This window comes from Brachycentrus maculatus, unplaced genomic scaffold (assembly GCF_059751285.1).
Source record: "Brachycentrus maculatus isolate JH-2025_06_01 unplaced genomic scaffold, ASM5975128v1 h1tg000168l, whole genome shotgun sequence".
Lineage (NCBI taxonomy): Eukaryota > Metazoa > Arthropoda > Insecta > Trichoptera > Brachycentridae > Brachycentrus > Brachycentrus maculatus.
The window spans coordinates 5,001-25,047 of record NW_028280921.1 but is presented as its reverse complement, the minus strand read 5'-3'; the positions used below and the strand labels follow the sequence as shown (position 1 = coordinate 25,047).

General features: G+C 32.2%; 1 protein-coding gene across 4 annotated transcripts; it reads right to left on the bottom strand.

The window, feature by feature from the left end:
- Positions 1-767: 767 nt before the first annotated feature.
- LOC148308361 (chymotrypsin-like protease CTRL-1) lies at positions 768-19,759 on the bottom strand. Of its 4 annotated transcripts, none has more exons than XM_088261851.1 (9): positions 19,586-19,759; positions 19,209-19,328; positions 15,973-16,272; positions 13,781-13,954; positions 12,568-12,826; positions 10,240-10,349; positions 8,244-8,414; positions 4,683-4,839; positions 768-1,869 (listed from the first exon to the last, which is right to left on the bottom strand). In XM_088261851.1, exons 3-9 carry the CDS (start codon positions 16,240-16,242, stop codon positions 1,658-1,660), a joined length of 1,353 nt encoding a protein of 450 aa, XP_088117977.1. In that variant the 5' UTR covers positions 16,243-16,272; positions 19,209-19,328; positions 19,586-19,759; the 3' UTR covers positions 768-1,657. The 4 variants fall into 4 exon arrangements, with proteins under 4 accessions (XP_088117977.1, XP_088117978.1, XP_088117980.1 ...); XM_088261852.1 differs by having other exon boundaries at positions 19,209-19,324; XM_088261854.1 differs by lacking the exon at positions 8,244-8,414.
- Between the last annotated feature and the right edge of the window lie 288 nt (positions 19,760-20,047).

Genomic DNA, 20,047 nt, shown 5'->3' with positions numbered 1-20,047 from the left:
CAAATTCTTGGAACTTCTTTATATTATATGGTTCAATTTAGAAACATACTTATGGAATGGCAAGAATTTCAATAGAGACATCTATTGGTATGACGAAAGAAGCTTTTTCATTGAGCAGAAACTCTTTAATTTGTATGTGAGGTCCGAATCCTGGATTATAATCACAAACATGAGAAACGCTAGAAAATATCATTTTCGTTTTATCATTTTAGCTCATAAACCAGCCTATGACGGTCGTAAGCCCCGTAAATGCCCAGACTTCCATATTCTTCTTCATCTATAATAGTCAAATAATATCAAATATAACCCCTTTAGTTGGAAATTGCAAATCCAGATTTGTTAATACGTATGTGGACACACTCAAATGTCTTTAATTGTCCATTTCAATGTACTGTCGTTTCATTAGCTCCTTTCCCATAAATTTTGTTTTTTTACATCGTCTGATAAATGTTGACCTCCAGAAAAGGTGACGGGTTTTACCAAAAAATATATGTATATGAATTAAATTTTTTTATCACATTATTATTATTATTTAATAATTTTATCACGTTTTTTTATTAGAAAGGAGTTGTACTGATATTGGATTCCATTCCGATTTCTGCAGCATCCTTTGCAGGCTGTCAGTTCTTTGTGTTCTCACGAAGTCATGCTGTTCCGTGGTAAAGTCAACAACACATCAAAGACGTCCTAGGTACAGTGAATCTGACGCATAGTTTATGTATTTATTTATTAAATATACATGTTTATATTTTCAATTAAAATTAAAATTTTATTTTATTTATTTTGTACTTATACAATTTATATACCTCTCAAATCATGACCTATCACTTCATTCTTCCCAAGAAAGAACACTTTCTATTCCTCGCCTTAACACATTCTTCTATCATTCCTTCTCTGTCCAAGCGGCTAGACTATGGAATGAATTACCTCTCCTTTTAAAAAATGCACTTTCACTAATAGCTGATAAAAACGTTTGATACCATATATAGCTGTTTTAAATCAGAGGGTAGATAGTACTTGAATATTTAAAAAAATTACAAATCGATGATAATAAAGAAGGCAAAGGAAAAAGGGAGTTTAGGGAAGGAGGTAGAGGGAAAAACTAAGGGAGGAGGTTTGATGAACCGTTAAAGTAGTCCTAATGAAAGTAATGCCTCAGACGTTTCTTATGTAAAAGTTATTGGAGAAGGTAATTTTTTTCCACGTCCACCTCCGTAGCGCAGTGGTCAGCGCGTTTGGCTACCGCGCTGGAGGTCCCTGGAGGGGGGTTAAAATAAATATGGCCGATTTTCACTCTCATATTTATTTAATATCACCCTGGACTGGTACAAGAAGCGCAGGGCTGATCACCTTGCCTTCATGCAATTAACGATCAAGATAGCACTGCGTCGCTACGATGCAGTGCCCTATGCACCACTGGGTGTGTATAAGGGTTAGAAGCATTTTTTACAAATTGAGGTAATTCATTCTTTAGTCTGGCTGCTTGGACAGATAAGGAATTACTGAAGAATGATGTGTTATGGCGAGGAATGAACATATGGATGTGAAAGAAGCGAGGAGTGTATGTCAGGACAGAAGAGTGTGGCATTCCATCCTTTCTGCCTACCCTTGCGTAGAAACGGCGTGATGGTAGTATTAGTAGTAGTCACATTATCATTCACAATCTATCAGGAGTATTTTCTTTGATCCAACCAAGATAGTAAGCCGCGTCAGTGAAGATGACGTAGTTAGTTGGATCACAAACGGATGTTCCTGGATTCGAAAAACTGAGAGAAACTACTCCTCGAAGGGACCAGGTCTGTTGGCCATCTGAAGATGTATCTGGGAAGAACATACCGCCACCGCTGTCTCCATTACAAACGCTTGTGCCTGAAAAAATAATAATTTTTAAATGAGATGGTAAATGGTGATCCTTTTTGAGCCTGAGTGCCAATTTTTTTCTATCAACATCTCACCAATAGATGTCTCTAGTGAAGTTCTAATGATTCAAGAACGATGTTTCAAAATTGGTATATAATATATACATATATATAGAACTTCCAAGAATTTCTTGCCACCTATGGCACACGTGCACATAGGTTCGCCATCCATGTTTTAAGAACTAATGTAAGAAATAATATAAGAACGACGACTTATTCTAAGCTCTAAAAGTGACTTTAAAACTTTACTCGAAAACAAAGAATTCAGTTAGCGACCGGCTGCACTAGAATCCACTAGTCTCCAAGCACATTTTTTTACTTTAGAATAACAGTATGTATATTTGAATTTAGTTAATTATATCATTTTTTGACATCTCATCATAGATGAAGAAGAATATGGAAGTCTGGGTATTTACGGGGCTTACGACCGTCATAGGCTGGTTTGAGTGATCACTTTACACACGTGTAACATTCACCAATTCTACCCATTATTGACAACCACACTACTCAAATTCTTGGAAGTTCTATATATATGAACCAATTTAGAAACCTTGTTCATGAATCACTAAAACTTCACTACAGACATCTATTGGTGAGATGTAAAGAAGCTTTTTATTAAGCAGAAACTCTTATATTAGTATGTGAGATCCGAATCCCGGATTATAATCACACACATGAGAAACGCCAGAAAATACCATTTTCATTATTATTATTATTATTATTATTATTTAATAAAAATGAAAAAAAAAAAAAATTGTTAATTAATTTAGTTAATTTAGCTCTCGTCAGAACTTCGGGACGCGGATCTGACTTGGGAGGATGCAAGGGAGCTGGCAGCCGACAGAAAAGCCTGGAGACAGTTTGTGGACTCCATATGCTCCACCTAGGGAGGTGATATGGTTATTATTATTATATTTGAATTTGTTTTTTTTAAAGAACATTTCTTATGAAAACTATACATTTGTTTCGGAAAAAAACGTTTTTTTCAATATATACAAAAATAGTGTTATAAGGAAAAAAATCTATTCCGTTAAATGTTACCAGGGTTTGAAGAAAATAAAGTGGCGGGCTGTTCATTACTGGGCCTTAAGAAGGGATAGCGCAATAATCCGTTCTTTTGTTTGTTACGACTTTATTTTGTTTGATCTCAGATTCAACGTTTTTCCCCCTAATGGAAAAAATGTGAATTATTCATATATCGCTCACTCCTTTCAAGAACGTCATAAATCAAAAAACTTGAATTTTCAGGAGAACGTTTTTAATGTTTAAAAATGTAATACAATGTATTAAAAATGAATATCAAGCCACTTATTGAACTTTTTACTGTGCAACTGATTTTTTTAGGTAAAACCTGAAGGTTTTTTCTCCATTTCAAAAATATTAAGTATATTTAAAAAAAATAATTAAACAATACCTTTTCTTCAAAATTCAAAAACAACACTTTCTGCCCTGTAGCGGGTAAATAGTAAGTTTAAAATATGCCGCTTTTGCTGGGATATAGTACATTTTCTGGCCATCCCGAAAACATGCAGATCTAAAAATTGACGAATTTTGATTTATGACGTTATTGAAAGGAGTGAGCGATATAAGTAATGTTAAATGCAAGCAACTTAATGAAAAGTTGTCATAATATCATTCTAAGTAGGTACTTAGTTTTCAAAAATCACAGATAATTATAAAAATCATGGTTTATTAACTACCGGTAAGTAAAAACTTAAATCGCTCTCTAAATCCATCCGTGATTCTAAGTAGGTACTAAGCTTTTTTATGTTCGAAAAATGCGATCACAAGCAATTCAATGTTCATATTATTTTTTGACATCTCATCAAAGATGAAGAAGAATATGGAAGTCTAGGCATTTACGGGGCTGATGACCGTCATAGGCTGGTTTGAGTGATTACTTTACACATGTATAACATTCACCGATTCTACCCATTATTGATAACCACACTTCTAGTTCTATACATATATATATTAACGTTCTATACATATATATTCAAGTTCTATACATATATATTAACCAATTTTGAAACATTATTCTTGAATCATTAGAACTTCACTAGAGACATCTATTGGTGAGATGAAAAGAAGGTTTTTATGGATCAGAAACTCTTTTATTAGTATCTGAGGTTCGAATCCTGGATTATAATCACACACATGAGAAACACCAGAAAATATCATTTTCATTTTTATTATTTAGGCTTATAATTTGACCAGATAATTTATTTTCAACAAATTGAATGTGTCCAAATACTTGTTCACAAAATTGAACCCGGGACCTCCAGCACGGTAGCTAAACACGCTAAATATTACGCCACGGTAGCGGACAAAATACGGACGGACAAGATGTTTGATTCATACAACATTTGGAGTGTGTCCAAATACTTAAATAAGCTTAAATAATAAAAATGAAAATTGTATTTTCTGGCGTTTCTCATGTGTGTGATTATAATCTAGGATTCGGACCTCACATACTAACATAAGAGTTTCTGCTTAGTAAAAAGCTCCTTTACATCTCACCAATAGATGTCTCTAGTGAAGTTCTAGTGATTCAAGAACATGGTTTCTAAATTGGTTCATATATATAGAATTACCAAGAATTTGAGTAGTGTGGTTGTCAATAATGGGTAGAATTGGTGAATGTTACACGTGTGTAAAGTGATCACTTAAACCAGCCTATGACGGTCGTCAGCCCCGTAAATGCCCAGACTTCCATATTCTTCTTCATCTTTGATGAGATGTCAGAAATAATTTGATTCATACCATTCCTGAATCCGGCGCAGAAGGCATTCTTGTGAAGGAACTTGGCGTAGAACTCTGGTTTGCTTCGTAAACAGTCTGACACGGATGCGATGGGCATTCTCGCTTCCCTGAGCTGAGGAGCAAAATCTTTACCTTCGCTGAACCCCCACCCAATGACCTAAAACACAATAAAAAAGAAATGACTAAGAATAACTTATAATGGCCAACACTTTTGCTCTCTCTGTAAGCAATATTCAGATCAGATGTTCTCGGTAGAGGCACTTCCACGGAGTATGACGCAGAGTTACCAGTGAGAAAATATTAGGAAATACAGTAAAACCTCGATATAATGGACTGGTTGGGGGAAGGGGATATACGTTAAAGCCGATAATCCTTTATATAAAAATCTTTAAAAACCCTTATCCACACCCGATGGTGCATAGGGCACTGCATCATATTTATTTATGCACAAAACGCCCAGAGGGCTTTTACAAGTAAAAAATCAAGTAACTAAAAAATATGGAGTTCGTATAGTATAACAACTCTAAACTATATAAATGCAGTGTTATCTTAAACGTTAACACTTGAAGGAATTATCAGCCTTCTGTTCTAGGTATCAGTCCAGGGTAGTATTGAATAAATATTATAGTGAAAAAATCACTTATACTTATTTAAACCCCCACTTGGGTACCGAACCCGGGACCAGTACAGTAGCCGAGTGTGCTGACCATTACACTACGGAGGGGAACACAAAAGAAAAACAGGTTTAAAATAAATACAAAGGTATTTCATATAAATAGACGTATGAATCGTTACAATAACAACATAGCGAGTATTCGGAACAAACTCGATTACTTACCGTATAAGGAAATCGAAAAATAATGCCAACATTTAAAAAAAACTGTTATAAAATCAACCATAAATTGTGATGCATTGGTTTTGATCTTAAAATGTGCACAAAAATTAAAAAGTGTTTTTTATTACAATTTGTTGATTTACACTACCAATTATGTAAAAAAAAAATATTTTAAAAATATTTTTATTTATTTATTTGTTTTCATAATACATAGATACATTCAATATACATTTTCATTTCATATACACATTTATTATACGTATTACGGCTCTTTAGGCATGGCCTGTGTTGAGCCGAATACTAACATGGTAATACAAAATTTATATATATATATATATAATATATATATATATATATAATATATATATATATATATATATATATATATATATATATATATATATATATATATATATATATATATATATATATATATATATATATATATATATATATATATATATATATATATATATATATATATATATATATATATATATATATATATATATATATATATATATATATATATATATAAATATATTTATTTATTTTTTTTAATTTTTTTTTTAATGATTAGATTATAAACATAACATACAGGAGATACAAAAATAATTTATAGTTTAAGGTTTTTCAATGTGATAATTACACCTGGACTTTAATCAATTCACTTTCTACCTTGTCCCTTCCAAGGTAGAAAGTGAATTGTGTGGTAAGACATGTTACATGTTACAATGTTATTATACAGACCTGAATGATGGAAGTTTAACTTCTGAAACATGTAGTCTATAATAAAACTCAGGTGGTAAAAAACGAAGTGTTTTCTTTAATCATTAGTTTTTATTTAATGCTGCCTGGGTTCGAACAGTTTGTTGCGTTCTAACCTTTTTCATTTTATTCCAGAAGTGAATCAGTACTTCCTTGACGAACAGTTGCCGTACGTCTAGTACCATATATAAGTTAAATACTCGAGGGAGAAAATTTCTAACGCTATCGCTACAGTTACTTCTGAAATGGTTGGACGTACGCGTCGAGAAATCGACTACAAATTAGAGACATCCGCAGAGCGACGAACAAACCACTCATTAAAACATACTAGAATATAAATGTAAATATATTTTTTGCACATTTTAAGATCAAAATACTAAAATTACATTCAATAACACTGGCCAACAATAATTTTGTAACTGAAATTTTGATGACTGATTTGGACTTAGTTAATCGTTCTTATTCAAAGTCTATATGGTGACAAGCTTGTATCACGTCAAGTATTGATGTTACAGTCATAATATTTTTTGTATGGAACCCATACGTTGAAACTGTAATAGTGGTTGGTATCTCGTAATAATGATTGGTATCTAGAAATATTTTACTCTAAGGTCTAAGGGATTAAAAAAATATATGGATAATTATTGAGTCACAGTGGAAATATATTAACTTATTAACATTGAATACGATAGCATTATGTTTATTATATTTATGTTTATATATGTTTATATATATTTATACATAAATAATAACATAATCTTTACAACATTTTGAGTGTGTCCAAATACTTGTTCACAAAATCTGGATTATCTCCAATTACAGGAGTTATATTCATATTATTTTTTGACATCTTATCAAAGATGAAGAAGAATATGATGAGATGTCAAAAAATAATATTAAAATAACTCCTGTAATTGGAGATAATCCAGATTTTGTTAACAAGTATTTGGACACACTCAAAATGTTGTAAATAAATTATCTGGTCAAATTATAAGCTTAATAATAAAAATGAAAATGGTATTTTCTGGCGTTTCTCATGTGTGTGATTATAATCCAGGATTCGGATCTCACATACTAATATAAGAGTTTCTGCTTAGTAAAAAAGCTTCTTTACATCTCACCAATAGATGTCTCTAGTGAAGTTCTAATGATTCATGAACAAGGTTTCTAAATTGGTTCATATATATAGAACTTCCAAGAATTTGAGTAGTGTGGTTGTCAATAATGGGTAGAATTGGTGAATGTTACACGTGTGTAAAGTGATCACTTAAACCAGCCTATGACGGTTGTAAGCCCCGTAAATACCCAGACTTCCATATTCTTCTTCATCTTTGATGAGATGTCAAAAAATAACATAATCTTTAGTCAATATCAGAATTAAAAATATCCATAACTAAAAAATCTGTCGTGCTACATATTTTTTGCTTTCGTTTTTGAATTCAGCTCTGCAAAGTGCGAAGATCAGGTATTTCCATACCAGTTACAAATTAAAAGGTGTAAATTGTTGGTGTGTGTAGTTATTTTACAACAGCTGTTTTCAATGTTGGCATTATTTTTCGATGACCTTGTATTTTTTTTTATTTATTGGCAAAGCACCCAATTTTGGGTGATACCTGCCATACTAGTGATTTTACTTAAACAATATATATTTTTTTTATTGATTTTTTTTGAGGTCACACGCTTTTGCCATACTTTTTTATATGTTTAATGATCGCACCGTTAACATTTTTTGAGTTGATTGACAATAGGTGTTGGACATTCAGCGGGAAGGACAAACCCTCCGACCGAATGTCCTGAATGAACTCGAGGTTAGGGAGTAAGGGGCAGTTGAGAAATATGTGGTCAGCAGTCTCATCCTCCTGACCTTGTATTTATTCGAGCAAGATTAATACAGACTTCCTAATTCTTCTTTATCTTTTTTGAGATGTCAGGATTTGATTTAAATAATAGTTTCTTACGTATCCTGGTAGACCAATCACGATAGAAGATATGGTAATTTCACTCGGTTCCCAAATACAAACTGGTTGTATGAACTGTCCATAGGAAACTACGGTGGCAAGAACGGTTATAGCAATGTCGTTTTCTAGAATTTGGAAATCGAAGTAGGGATGAAGGATTATGTTGTATACCTGTAAATAAAATATTAATTAGTTACAACATTTTGAGTGTATCCAAATACTTGTTCACAAATCTGGATTATCTCCAATTATAGAAGTTATTTTTCACATTATTTTTGACATCTCATCAAAGATGAAGAAGAATATGGAAGTCTGGGCATAGCATAAGTCAATGAAAAGCTTCTTTTCGTCTCACCAATATATGTGTCCAGTGAATTTCTAGTGATTCAAGAACAATGTTTCAAAATTGGTTCATTTATATAGAACTTCCAAGAATTTAAGTAGTGTGGTTATCAATAATGGGTAGAATTGTTGAATGTTACACGTGTGTAAAGTGATCACTTAAACCAGCCTATGACAGTCGTCAGCCCCGTAAATGCCCAAACTTCCATATTCTTCTTCATCTATGATGAGATGTCAAAAATAATGTGATTAATTTAGTTCATACAGTGGTATTATTAATTGGTATTACACGAAGTGAACGATGAATGATAAGCAGAGTGTTATATTACCATACCACAAAGTTAACGATGCTATTATATGTAAAATACATATACTTATATTTACATTTTTGGACCAGTCATTTCAGATTCTAATTCAAATCTTGAACTGGAAATTATTTGATTTCTTTGCAAACATTTATTTTGCAAACTAATTACTTTTAGTGAAGAAACTGTTTACGATATTATAATTCAGTTATTATTTTATAATATATGTGTCGCCTACTTTCAAAATCCTCCAGGTCCATGTAAGTCGATTTTACAAAAAAATGCAAAATTCTTCGGATAACATTTATGTTTAAAAGATTGACAGAGAATTTTGACATTTTTTAGAAAATTATTCAGTATTTACAAAAAAAAACACGAGACATTAACCGATAATGACGTCATCTTATTTTTTTACCTATCCCCGCTCTTTGATTGGCCGATATGGGCCAGAAGGCAAGTTCCATGAATATAGCCGAAATTGAAATACAACGCAGTTTTTAAGTATTTTTAGCAGGATATTCAAGTATTTAAATATTTTGAACAGTAAAACCCACAATCGGCATTCCGATAGAGTATTTATTTTATAATCTTATAAAATTGGATCTGGTGGATTTTGAAAGTAGGCGACACGTGTGTATATTGTAAATATTTTTAAAAACAATGTTTTTCATTCACCGCTCGTGAATGCTTCACATATAAAGTGATCACTTAACCAAGCCTATGACGGTCGTATCCCCTGTAAATGTCCAGATTTCCACATTCTTCATCTATTTACAAGATTTTAAGTGTGCCCAAATACTTGCTCACAAATATGGATTATCCCCAATTAGGAGTTGTTTTTAGACATCTCAACATAGATGAAGAAGAATATAAAGGTCTGGGCATTTACGAGACTTCCATATTCTTCTTCATCTATGTTGAGATATCAAAAAATAATATAAAACATAACTCCTAATTAAAGATAATCCAGATTTGTGAATAAGTGTTTGGACATACCCAAAATGTTGTAGTTTTATTGCTTTAAAAAATTGTATTTTGTCAGCATCTTGTGACTAACTAGCTAGCCAACTAGCTAGCCAACTAGCTAGCCAACTAGCTAGCCAACTAGCCAACTAGCTAACTATCTACCTAGCTAGCTAGCTAACTAGCTAACTAGCTACTAACTAACTAACTAACTAACCGTCATGCCGCTTCCCCGCAAGGGTAGGCAGAGAGAATAGAACGCCACACCACCCTGCCTTTGCAAACATTCTTCACCTCTTCCACGTTCATGCATCCCCTCACACATTCCCGCCAATCTTGCATCTTGTGACTGATCGGGATATATTGACAGTGAATTTGTTAGTTACCTTCCTTGATTGTATTTGCTGGTCAATCGCCTCAAAATTGAATTTGCCGAGAACAATCAGTAGACGATCAGGAATAATAACGGAATCAGCTTCTATCACACAGTGCCCAGCTGAAACCAAAAATTGTCAATATTATTAATATTTAAAGCATTTACTTTATGGTTAGTCACTTTAACTTATTTATTTTTCTACAAAAATGTTAATAACAATAGTATATAACCACTAACCGAGATTTTTATGTCCACCGGTTTCGAGACGTATCCGTCTCTCCGTCAGGACAATCACTAACACAGCATGCAAACAATACCACCCTTCACCACCATAGCACCATTTATACACTTAAAACTACATAAAATGGTCTTCTAACACATGCGATTTTTGGTCGACCCGAAGACCAACATGCACTTAAGTTTTCGACACACACATGCGTTACGAGCCGAGGTTCAACATGCGATGACGCATGTTTAACGGAGAGACTGGTACGTCTCGAAACCGGTAGACTTAAAAATCTCGGTGAGTGGTTATATACTATTATTATTAATATTTTTGTAAAAAAATAAATAAGCCAAAATTTATCTTTCTTAATAAAAAACGTAGGAAATTTTAGAGAATTTTTTAATATCTCAACATAAAAACAATACTTCAGCATACATATAGGGAACGTCTAAATGTTGATATACCGCGTAGTGGAGGAAGTGGCACTTTCTAATGATGGAAATACTGTTTTTGATTAATGTTTTACTTAGTAAATACCACTATTTCTTAAAACGTTCTGTACAGTAGAATTTTAAAAAATAGTGGTATGAACGTAGTAAAACATTAAAAATGGATAGATTTTACCACAAACTGACTGCAGAATCAATTGATGAAATTAATGGAAATACTGCTTTAATTTATTTATAAAGTCATCTGTTTCGGCTGAAATTACGAGATTAGATAAGAGTTTGATCGACAGATACTGTCATCTGCTGCAGTGTCTGTCGTCAGGCTATAACATTAATAAATATAAATTAAAAGAGTATGCTCTAGAAACTGCTTCAAAATTTTTCATGCATATCTGTGGTACAATTTATGACCTTCCGTGCACAAAGTTTTGATTCATGGGTCCGAGGTGATTGATCATTCGTTATTATCAAAAGGGAAGTTCTCCGAAGAGACTCCGAGTTCTCAAATAAATATTTATTGATTCGGCATTAACGTCGTAGAATGACAAAAGAGAAATATATGTGTTTTAAGTATTTACACAAATATTTCAATTTCATACTATTTCTGTGAGCCTAAGTGGCTCACTATCAGAAATAGGTAACAAATTGTAGTAGAGTGGGTTCGAACCGAGAAACTCTGACTTAAGAGTCCGCGAAACTAACCATTGAACCACAACCCAACAAAAGAATTTAGTTTAGTTTAGTTTTAAATTAAACACTTGTATAGTACCACTTAACGAGTTTAATTTCATTACACACGACTAGTTTCGAAAACTAACAACTTAATAATATTAACAATTAATAATTTAACAGGTAAGTTCCCTATCCCGGGACCTACCTGAGTCACCACATCCGTATAGAACTACTGACTAAACATACTAAACAAACTAACATTACCAATAAAACTAACCCCCCTAACAGGAATACTAACACATGAAAGACAAATGTAAAAAGTGTAAATAAAGAATTACTCGACACTGGCTATTATTTATTTATTTATTTGAAAACATATTACATATATAAATCATATATACTAACATATAATATTCCCGATGAGTAATTTCTATTTCTCATTTTGGGACATGGGATTAAGGTTAACAAGACTGGAACACAAATAATAAAGTAACAAAAAAGATTTTTTTTTAAATAACCAAAACTAATACTAATACATGGCAAAATATAAAAACAATAAACAGGTATAATAAATAGGCAAAAGAAGCTTTTTCAAAAGAAATAAATCAGAAAACACAAGGTAAGAAGCATATTCAAAATAAACAAATGAGAAAATATAAAAAAAACGAGAAAATATAACAAATGAGAAAAAAATAAAAAACATAAGGTAAAAACAAAATAAGAAAATATGACTTATCACTACATATATATCTTTCCATAAAGTACCTTTTCAGATAGTTTATTTTGGATGCACGAATGGGTTTTATTTTATATATGTCAAGCAGCTGGTTAATTTGGGTATTGGCAATATAATTTAAGGACCTAACTGCAAATTTAGCAGTGTTTATCGGCTCCACATGTATTTTGTTATGTCCTCGAGTATAACACTCAAGATGGGTGAAAAGCCATTGAAAAGAAGAAGATATCCTTTTAGAACACATATATTGTTTACCTGTAAGGACTCTTGAAGGAGACAACAAAGTCCCACCGCAGATGTAGGATTGCGATGCTGACTCAGTGCTGCTTCTATATAATGCAGCATGCCATGGCCAGTCTCCCGCTTTGGTACCATATCCTTGGGTGATCAAAGGTGAATGGAACACTTGTCTTCTTCCACAAGTTGGTATACCCACCCCAGGGCTTATTGGAGTATAAGGCGGAGATACTCTTGGTGATGTTATATTCCCCTTAATAAAATTGTCCCATAATCCCTAGAAATAAATTTTAAATCGGTTCAATACAATAAAACCTCAGTTTAATTTAATTTCAATTTATTTAAATTTTTAAATTTTTAAATACATTTACTCGTACATTAATGAGTATCATAAAACAGGTATTTGTATCATTCCAATTACAAAATTTCACATATCGCTCACTCCTTTCAGGAACGTCATAAATAAAAAATCGTCAATTTTCATTGGTGCATGTTTTCGGAATGCTCAGAAAATGTACTATATCCCAGCAAAAAAGGCATATTTTTAACTGAATATTTACCCGCTACAGAGCAGAGAGTGTTGTTTTTGCATTTTGAAGAAAATGTATTATTTTTTTAAATATACTAAATATTTGTCAAATGGAGAAAAAACCTTCAGGTTTTACCTAAAAAAATCTGTTGCACAGTAAAAAGTTCAAAAAGTGGCTTGATATTAATTTTTAATACCTTGTATTATATTTTTAAACTTTAATAACGTTCTCCTGAAAAATAAAGTTTTTTGATTTATGACGTTCTTAAAAGGAGTGAGAGATGTATCTAATCTAGTATAAATACCTGGAAGATGGACGGGAAGGAGGAAAAGGGGAAAAGCTCGAAGCAAAGCTGAGGTAAGCATTATCGATAAAATTAAGAAAAGTGTGTTGAGATGGTTTGGACATGTAGAACGAATGAGTGAGGAAAGAACGGTAAAACAAATTTATGAGGCGCATGTACTTGGAAAAAGGAGCAGAGGAAGACCGAGAAAAAAAACATGGCACGATCAGGTATGCCAAATACTTGCAAGTGGTCAGGTTAGGAGTTGTAATAATCGGCGGGTATGTATGAGGAGATGCATGAACGTGGAAGAAGCGGAGAATGTTTGCAAAGGTAGAGTGGTGTGACTTTCTATTCCCTCTGCCTACCCCTGCGGGGAGCGGCGTGATGGTTAGTTAGTTAGTTTAAAAATACTTACAGTTTTAATTCCATTAGGACAGAAGTCGTAATTATTTACAACAACTTTTAATATATTAGGGACGTGTCTGCCTGGATGCCCTCTTACTCTTAAAACAGAGGACTTTTTATTTGCTGCCACATTTATTACAAATTCCCTTGAGTTAAAAGAAGAAATGCTTTCATCGTCAGATCTCTAAAAAAAGAAACAAAATGCAACTGACTAAATATTAATATTTACTTGTGTATATGTAGTGGTACAGGAGAAAGTGACCAACCAGCAAAACGTAAAATGTTCAGGAGGGCCATTTAAGTCACTTTTGCTTGGCAAGAAAATAAACATCAATGCAGTTGGTCATTTTTAACAAGTCAATATATTATACTTCCAAGTTTAAAATCCTTTGGGATTTTTTCAGGGCAATATTAAACTAGTAAGATATCATATAGTCAATGATCACGTTTTTGTAAAAAATGCACTTGGTCACCTTTGCCTGCATGACTATCGTAGTCATGCAGGCAAAGGTGACCAAGTGTTATATTTATAAACTTTCTAAAATTGTAAAAGAAATAAACCTTGTTTTTTATGTTTATTTTATTAAAACATCTATTTTCGGTCGCTATGTTTCCATCTTAGGGTCTTAATATAAAAAAAAAAAAACAAATAAAAACCAGCCGATTTAATAAAATTAATTCAAGTGGTAAAAAACAAGTGTTTTTCTTTTACTATTTCATCATGTCTTACCACAAAGTGAATGCCAAAACAATAAATAAAATATTAATTTTCTTATTTCATTATTCCTTTACCGAAGCGATATCCTACGTACCAGTTAAATTGAATTCACAATATTTCGATTGCGTCCAAATACTTGCATACAAATTTGGGTTGTTTGACATTCTTGCACTTTTTTTGATTTGCATTTTTTTACTCAGGAGTTATTTTACATCTTTGCACTTTTTAGCTTTGCATTTTTCCACTCAGGAATTATTTTACATTTTTGACATTCTCAACCAAGATTCATCCCATTCCAACCATTTTACCCATGATTCACAACCATACTACTCAAAATTTTGAAAGTCATAGATATAATATATCTTGAATCTCATGACGTTCCGTTTAATTGAGTTCAAAACAGCCATCTATGATTGGATTTAGGAAGCTTTTATTTAGCAGAGACCCTTTAATTTGTATTTGAGATCCGAACGCGGATGTAATTACATTCTGGAAAACTTCTAAAAACCTGTTTCAATATTAACACGCTTAAAAAATTGATTAGTGTGGTTGTGTGTCATGGGTAGAATGGTGAATGTTCCACGTGTGTAAAGTGATCACTTAACCAGCCTATGACAGGTCGTAAGTCCTGTAAATGACCACACTTCCATATTTTGCTTCATCTATGTTTATGTGTCATAAATGTAAAATTGATTTTTAGTATTAAAAAAACCACTTTATATAATATTAAATGCAAAACATAAAATGCAAAGCTGATTATCTTGTCTTAAGAATCAAAACAACACTGCCCGACACATGATTCTTTAAACGCTCTTCCTCACCCGATGGTGCATAGGGCACTGCTTTATATAAACGCAATGTTATCTTCATTATTAACACACGAAGGAAAGGTGATCAGCCCTCCGATTTGGTGCCAGTCTATGGTAAATAAATATTAAGAGTGAAAAAATCATTAATATTTATTCAACCCCACCCCTAAAAATCGAACCAGGGACCTCCAGTACGGTAACCAGAGCGCTGATCATTACTCTTCGGAGGCGGACATGTCGCTCACTCCTTTCAACAACGTCAAAAATTAAAATAAATAAATTAGGAGATCGTTTTTTAAGTTTAAAAATATAATAAAATGTATTAAAAATAAGTATCAAGCCACTTATTGAACTTTTTATTGTGCAAACAGATCTTTTTAGGTAAAACCTGAATGTTTTTTCTCCATTTGAAAAATATTTAGTATATTTAAAAAAATAATTAAACAATACCTTTTCTCCAAAATGCCAAAAAACAACACTTTCTGCCCTGTAGCGGCTAAATATTAAGTTAAAAATATGCCACTTTTGCTGGGATATAGTACATTTTCTAGGTATTCCGAAAACATGCACAACTGAAAATTGACGATGTTAGAAATATGACGTTGTTGAAAGGAGTGAGCGATATACATGATACAAGTAAAAAATATATAAAAGGAGTAAAATTCTAAATTTTACCATTGTTAGGGTGACATCCGAATCAAACGCAAGTTCAATGATTGAGTTTTGTTGAAAATTATTATACTCAGATAGTGCAATGTGAAGTTCGTATTGATTTTCTTCTTCAGGAGTATGTCCTGTCTCAAATATTTCATAAACACTTTTTGTTCCGTTGCAAGGATATCCCCGTATAAGAAAAGGCTCCAATAAACTTGCAGCATCATTGATACTGCTTTGAAATATTATCAGTAATAAACATGATATGAATTGTAATTTTTTTAGCTTCATTTTTTGAGTGATAAAAATACAGTCGTGGCGCTGAAAAATATATTGTTTTTATTTATTTATTTAAATTTCATGTAAACATATTAAATAAGTTCATTGGCGGGCTTATTGCTAAGAACCAGTATCTTTCAATGAACCAAAAACATTCGTAGTTGTTATTTGGAGTTGCTACGCAACGCACAATAACAAGTATGTGGAAGTTTTTGGTAAAGGAATGTAATTAACTGGTTAGAGTGTATCCTTTACGATTCTAACCAAGATTGACAGCCATATTATTCAGATTTCAAAAAGTTGCGTAACATATCGCTCACTCCTTTCAAGAACGTCATAAATCAAAAATCGTCAATTTTAAGTTGTACATGTTTTCAGAATGCCCAGAAAATGTACTATATCCCAGCAAAAGAGGCATATTTTTAACTTAATATTTACCCGCTACAGGGCAGAAAGTGTTGTTTTTGCATTTTGAAGAGAAGGTATTGTGTAATTATTTTTTTAAACATACTAAATATTTTTCAAATGGAGAAAAAAACCTTCAGGTTTTACCTAAAAAGATCTGTTGTACAATAAAAATTTCAATAAGTGGCTCGATTTTATTTTTAATACATTGTATTATATTTTTAAACTTTAAAAACGTTCTCCTGAAAAAACAAGTTTTTTGATTTATGACGTTATTGAAAGGAGTGAGCGATATGTATATGCTGGCATTATTTGATTCGGACTTTACTGATTTCCAATATTAGTTGAATACAATATATTGACTTACACACTTCTGAAAAATCATAATTTGATTTAAATATTATATACACTTGGTTTTTAAGTAACTTGCACGTATTGCTGATTATTTTTTTTCTTCATTTTTACTGACATTCATAATCTAACCATTTTTTGACACGTTGCGTGTGTGACAAACGACAAATTAAACATAAGTAACCAATGTTAACAGCGAAAAAATATTAAACCGGATTTAAATGTAAACATATAGTTGATATTAGTGGACGTCCTCATCAAAAAGTTACATTTCCAATATTGTACAAAAAATCCTTCAAATTCAAATTTGTTCTGTTTATCGTATTCTATCAAAATCTTAATTAAAGTTGTGACAAATCCTATGCTAAACCAATATGAAATAATTTAATCGCACCAAAACGTAACAATCTTACAAGCTAGAATTCCTGATTACTTAAAATCATTTAATATGGAAATTTAACGTTTTGGTGAGGACCTCCACATTTGTGACCTTGTATTGAGAAAATATTGGCAAATATTCATACAGAGTATGCTTTCATACTTTGTTAGTTTGAACTAAGAATACAAGAGAAGTCTGGGTATTTATGGGGCGTACAACCATCATAGCATAGTTTAAATGATCACTTTACACACATGTAACATCCACCAATTCTACGCATGATTGACAACCACACTACTCAAATTCTTATACATTTATTTAAATCACACTTTATACATATTTAGAATTTTTTTTTGCAGAGACCCACCAAGCCACCTTGTGTGTCTTGTCGGTGGAGTTCTTTTTAATACATTGTTTATTGTTTTTAACGATTTTAACCTAATATAGACACAAAAAGAGAAAAAAAAATTAAGAATATACTTAAACATTTTACAATTTTCATAAAATAAACTCTTGATCATTTACCCATTCCTTTAATTTGCCTTTGTTCCATATTTTATTTTGACCTCTAACATCCCTCGACGACAAATTAAAATGTTCGGAACGATATATTGCAGTGTTCGACTCCTATATTTATTGTTAATTCTTGGGACTATCAAACCTTCGTTGTGTGTAAATCGTGTATCATGGTTGTGTACTAAAGGATTTCGATATTTTTGTCTAGTTTGTTGTTCAACGATGATCTCATCCACAATATTCCACGTACCGGCAGTAATTTTAAATGTTTATAAAATATATAAAGAACTTCTATATATATTATGTCCACCTCCGTAGTGTAATGGTCAGCACGCTTGGCCACCGTTCTGGAGGTCCCGGGTTCGATTCCCAAGGGGGGTAAAATAAATATAAGTGATTTTTTCACTGTGATATTTATTCAATATTAACATGGATTGGTACCTGAATCGGAGGGCTGATCACCTTTCCTTCATGTGTAAATGATCAAAAAAACACTGCGTTTATATGACACAGTGCCCTATGCACCATTGGGGTGCGGATAAGGGTTTTATTATTTATTTATTATTGTTATAATATATATTGTTCAAATTTAATACAAATTAGCTTGTCTAAAGCCCTGGAAATGCCCAGACTTCTTATTCTTTGTAATCTATGCTAAGATGTCAAAAAATAACTCCTAATTGGAGATAATCCAGATTTGTGTACAAATATTTGGACACACTCAAAATGTCATAATTTCAAGAGATGTTGCGCAATGCATAGAAAGAATTAAGCAATATTGCACAATATTTTTTTACATCTCAACATAGATAAGAGGAAGAAGAAGAAGAATATGGAAGTCGGGGCATTTACAGGGTTTACGAAATAATATGAAAAACATTCCTGTAATTGGAGATAATCCAGATTTGTGAACAAGTATTTCGACACACTCAATGTGTTGTAACTATTGCATAATTTGATAAATCGACAAAAAAAGGTAAAAAAACACATCCCCTTTACATCGTTTGTCTCCTACATATTTAAAATAGGTAACACGTCTTGACATTATATAGAGTAAAACTTTAAAAAAATCATTACGGTGAGGAATTTGGGGTTACCATATAAGTGACTCTTATAATACTAAAGCTATCGTATTAAAATTCATATATGGGGGATTTCAATCCCTTTTAGAGCCGACTATATTAATATCCGTGTAGGTACTCATTAAACAAACAAAATTTAAAAAATAACTGTATTGACTTTGAGGTGAGGGTATTATATGATTATACGTGAATACCTCACTCTTTGTACTTATCAGAGATTGCTTAGTAATGAAAGTCGTACTTACTTGCTTCAAGAACACTGTTTCTTCTTCTTCCTCCTCTTATTTAGGACTATGTCCTGTCATTCTCCGTCCGCTCCTAGGACGTGGAAGACCAACTATCTCTCCATCGTTTAGGTGGTCTTCCTGGGTAAAAAAGAAGTTTAAGTTCAAAAAACTTGGACTATATCTTAATTTACAGCACAAGGAGAAACACATCAGAGCCAGCTAAGGTGTGGGTCTTCTCCTACATGAGAAATATGAAAACTCAATTGACAATATTTTATATGTAAACCATTGAATACTAGTAGTAACACTTAATATAAAAGGCTTTCGAATAAATATAATTAGCTTGTACGCTCCTGACGTTACAAAATCTGTAGAATCTAAAGAGTTGTACTCACAATTGCAGGAAACTATAGACTTCACACCAGAATCAGAAACACTGTTTAATTATTTTAATTATAAAATGTAAATTAAAGTAAAGAAATCTAAAATTTATTTAAAAAAATAAAAGTCACTGAATTATGGCACCAATAATATTTGCTGCGCGAGGGTCTTGGCTCTTGATGCAGTCGGTCGAGTGGGCAGGTGAAAAGAAACCGATCGCCGGTGTGTAAGGGCTTTTATAGCCTGTACTACGTCACAATTGTCGCTTGGTCACTGCTGCAAACATGAGGATATATATGGATTTATTTAAACTTTTTATTTAAATTGGCGGGCTTATTACTAAGATGTCTTCCAACCAACCAAAAGCTAGATTCATGAAGCAATCACTTAAATTAAAAAAATATTGATGATAATAAGGAAGGCAATGGAATAATATATATATATATATATATATATATATATATATATATATATAT

Excerpts from the sequence above, each read along its gene's own strand:
- LOC148308361 (XM_088261851.1), bottom strand. The coding sequence starts at position 16,242 with ATGAAGCTAAAAAAATTACAATTCATATCATGTTTATTACTGATAATA. Across the intron at positions 8,415-10,239 it reads AGCAAATACAATCAAGGAAG|GTATACAACATAATCCTTCA; the intron begins GTAACTAACAAA and ends TTTTATTTACAG. Across the intron at positions 4,840-8,243 it reads TGATTGGTCTACCAGGATAC|GTCATTGGGTGGGGGTTCAG; the intron begins GTAAGAAACTAT and ends ATTGTGTTTTAG.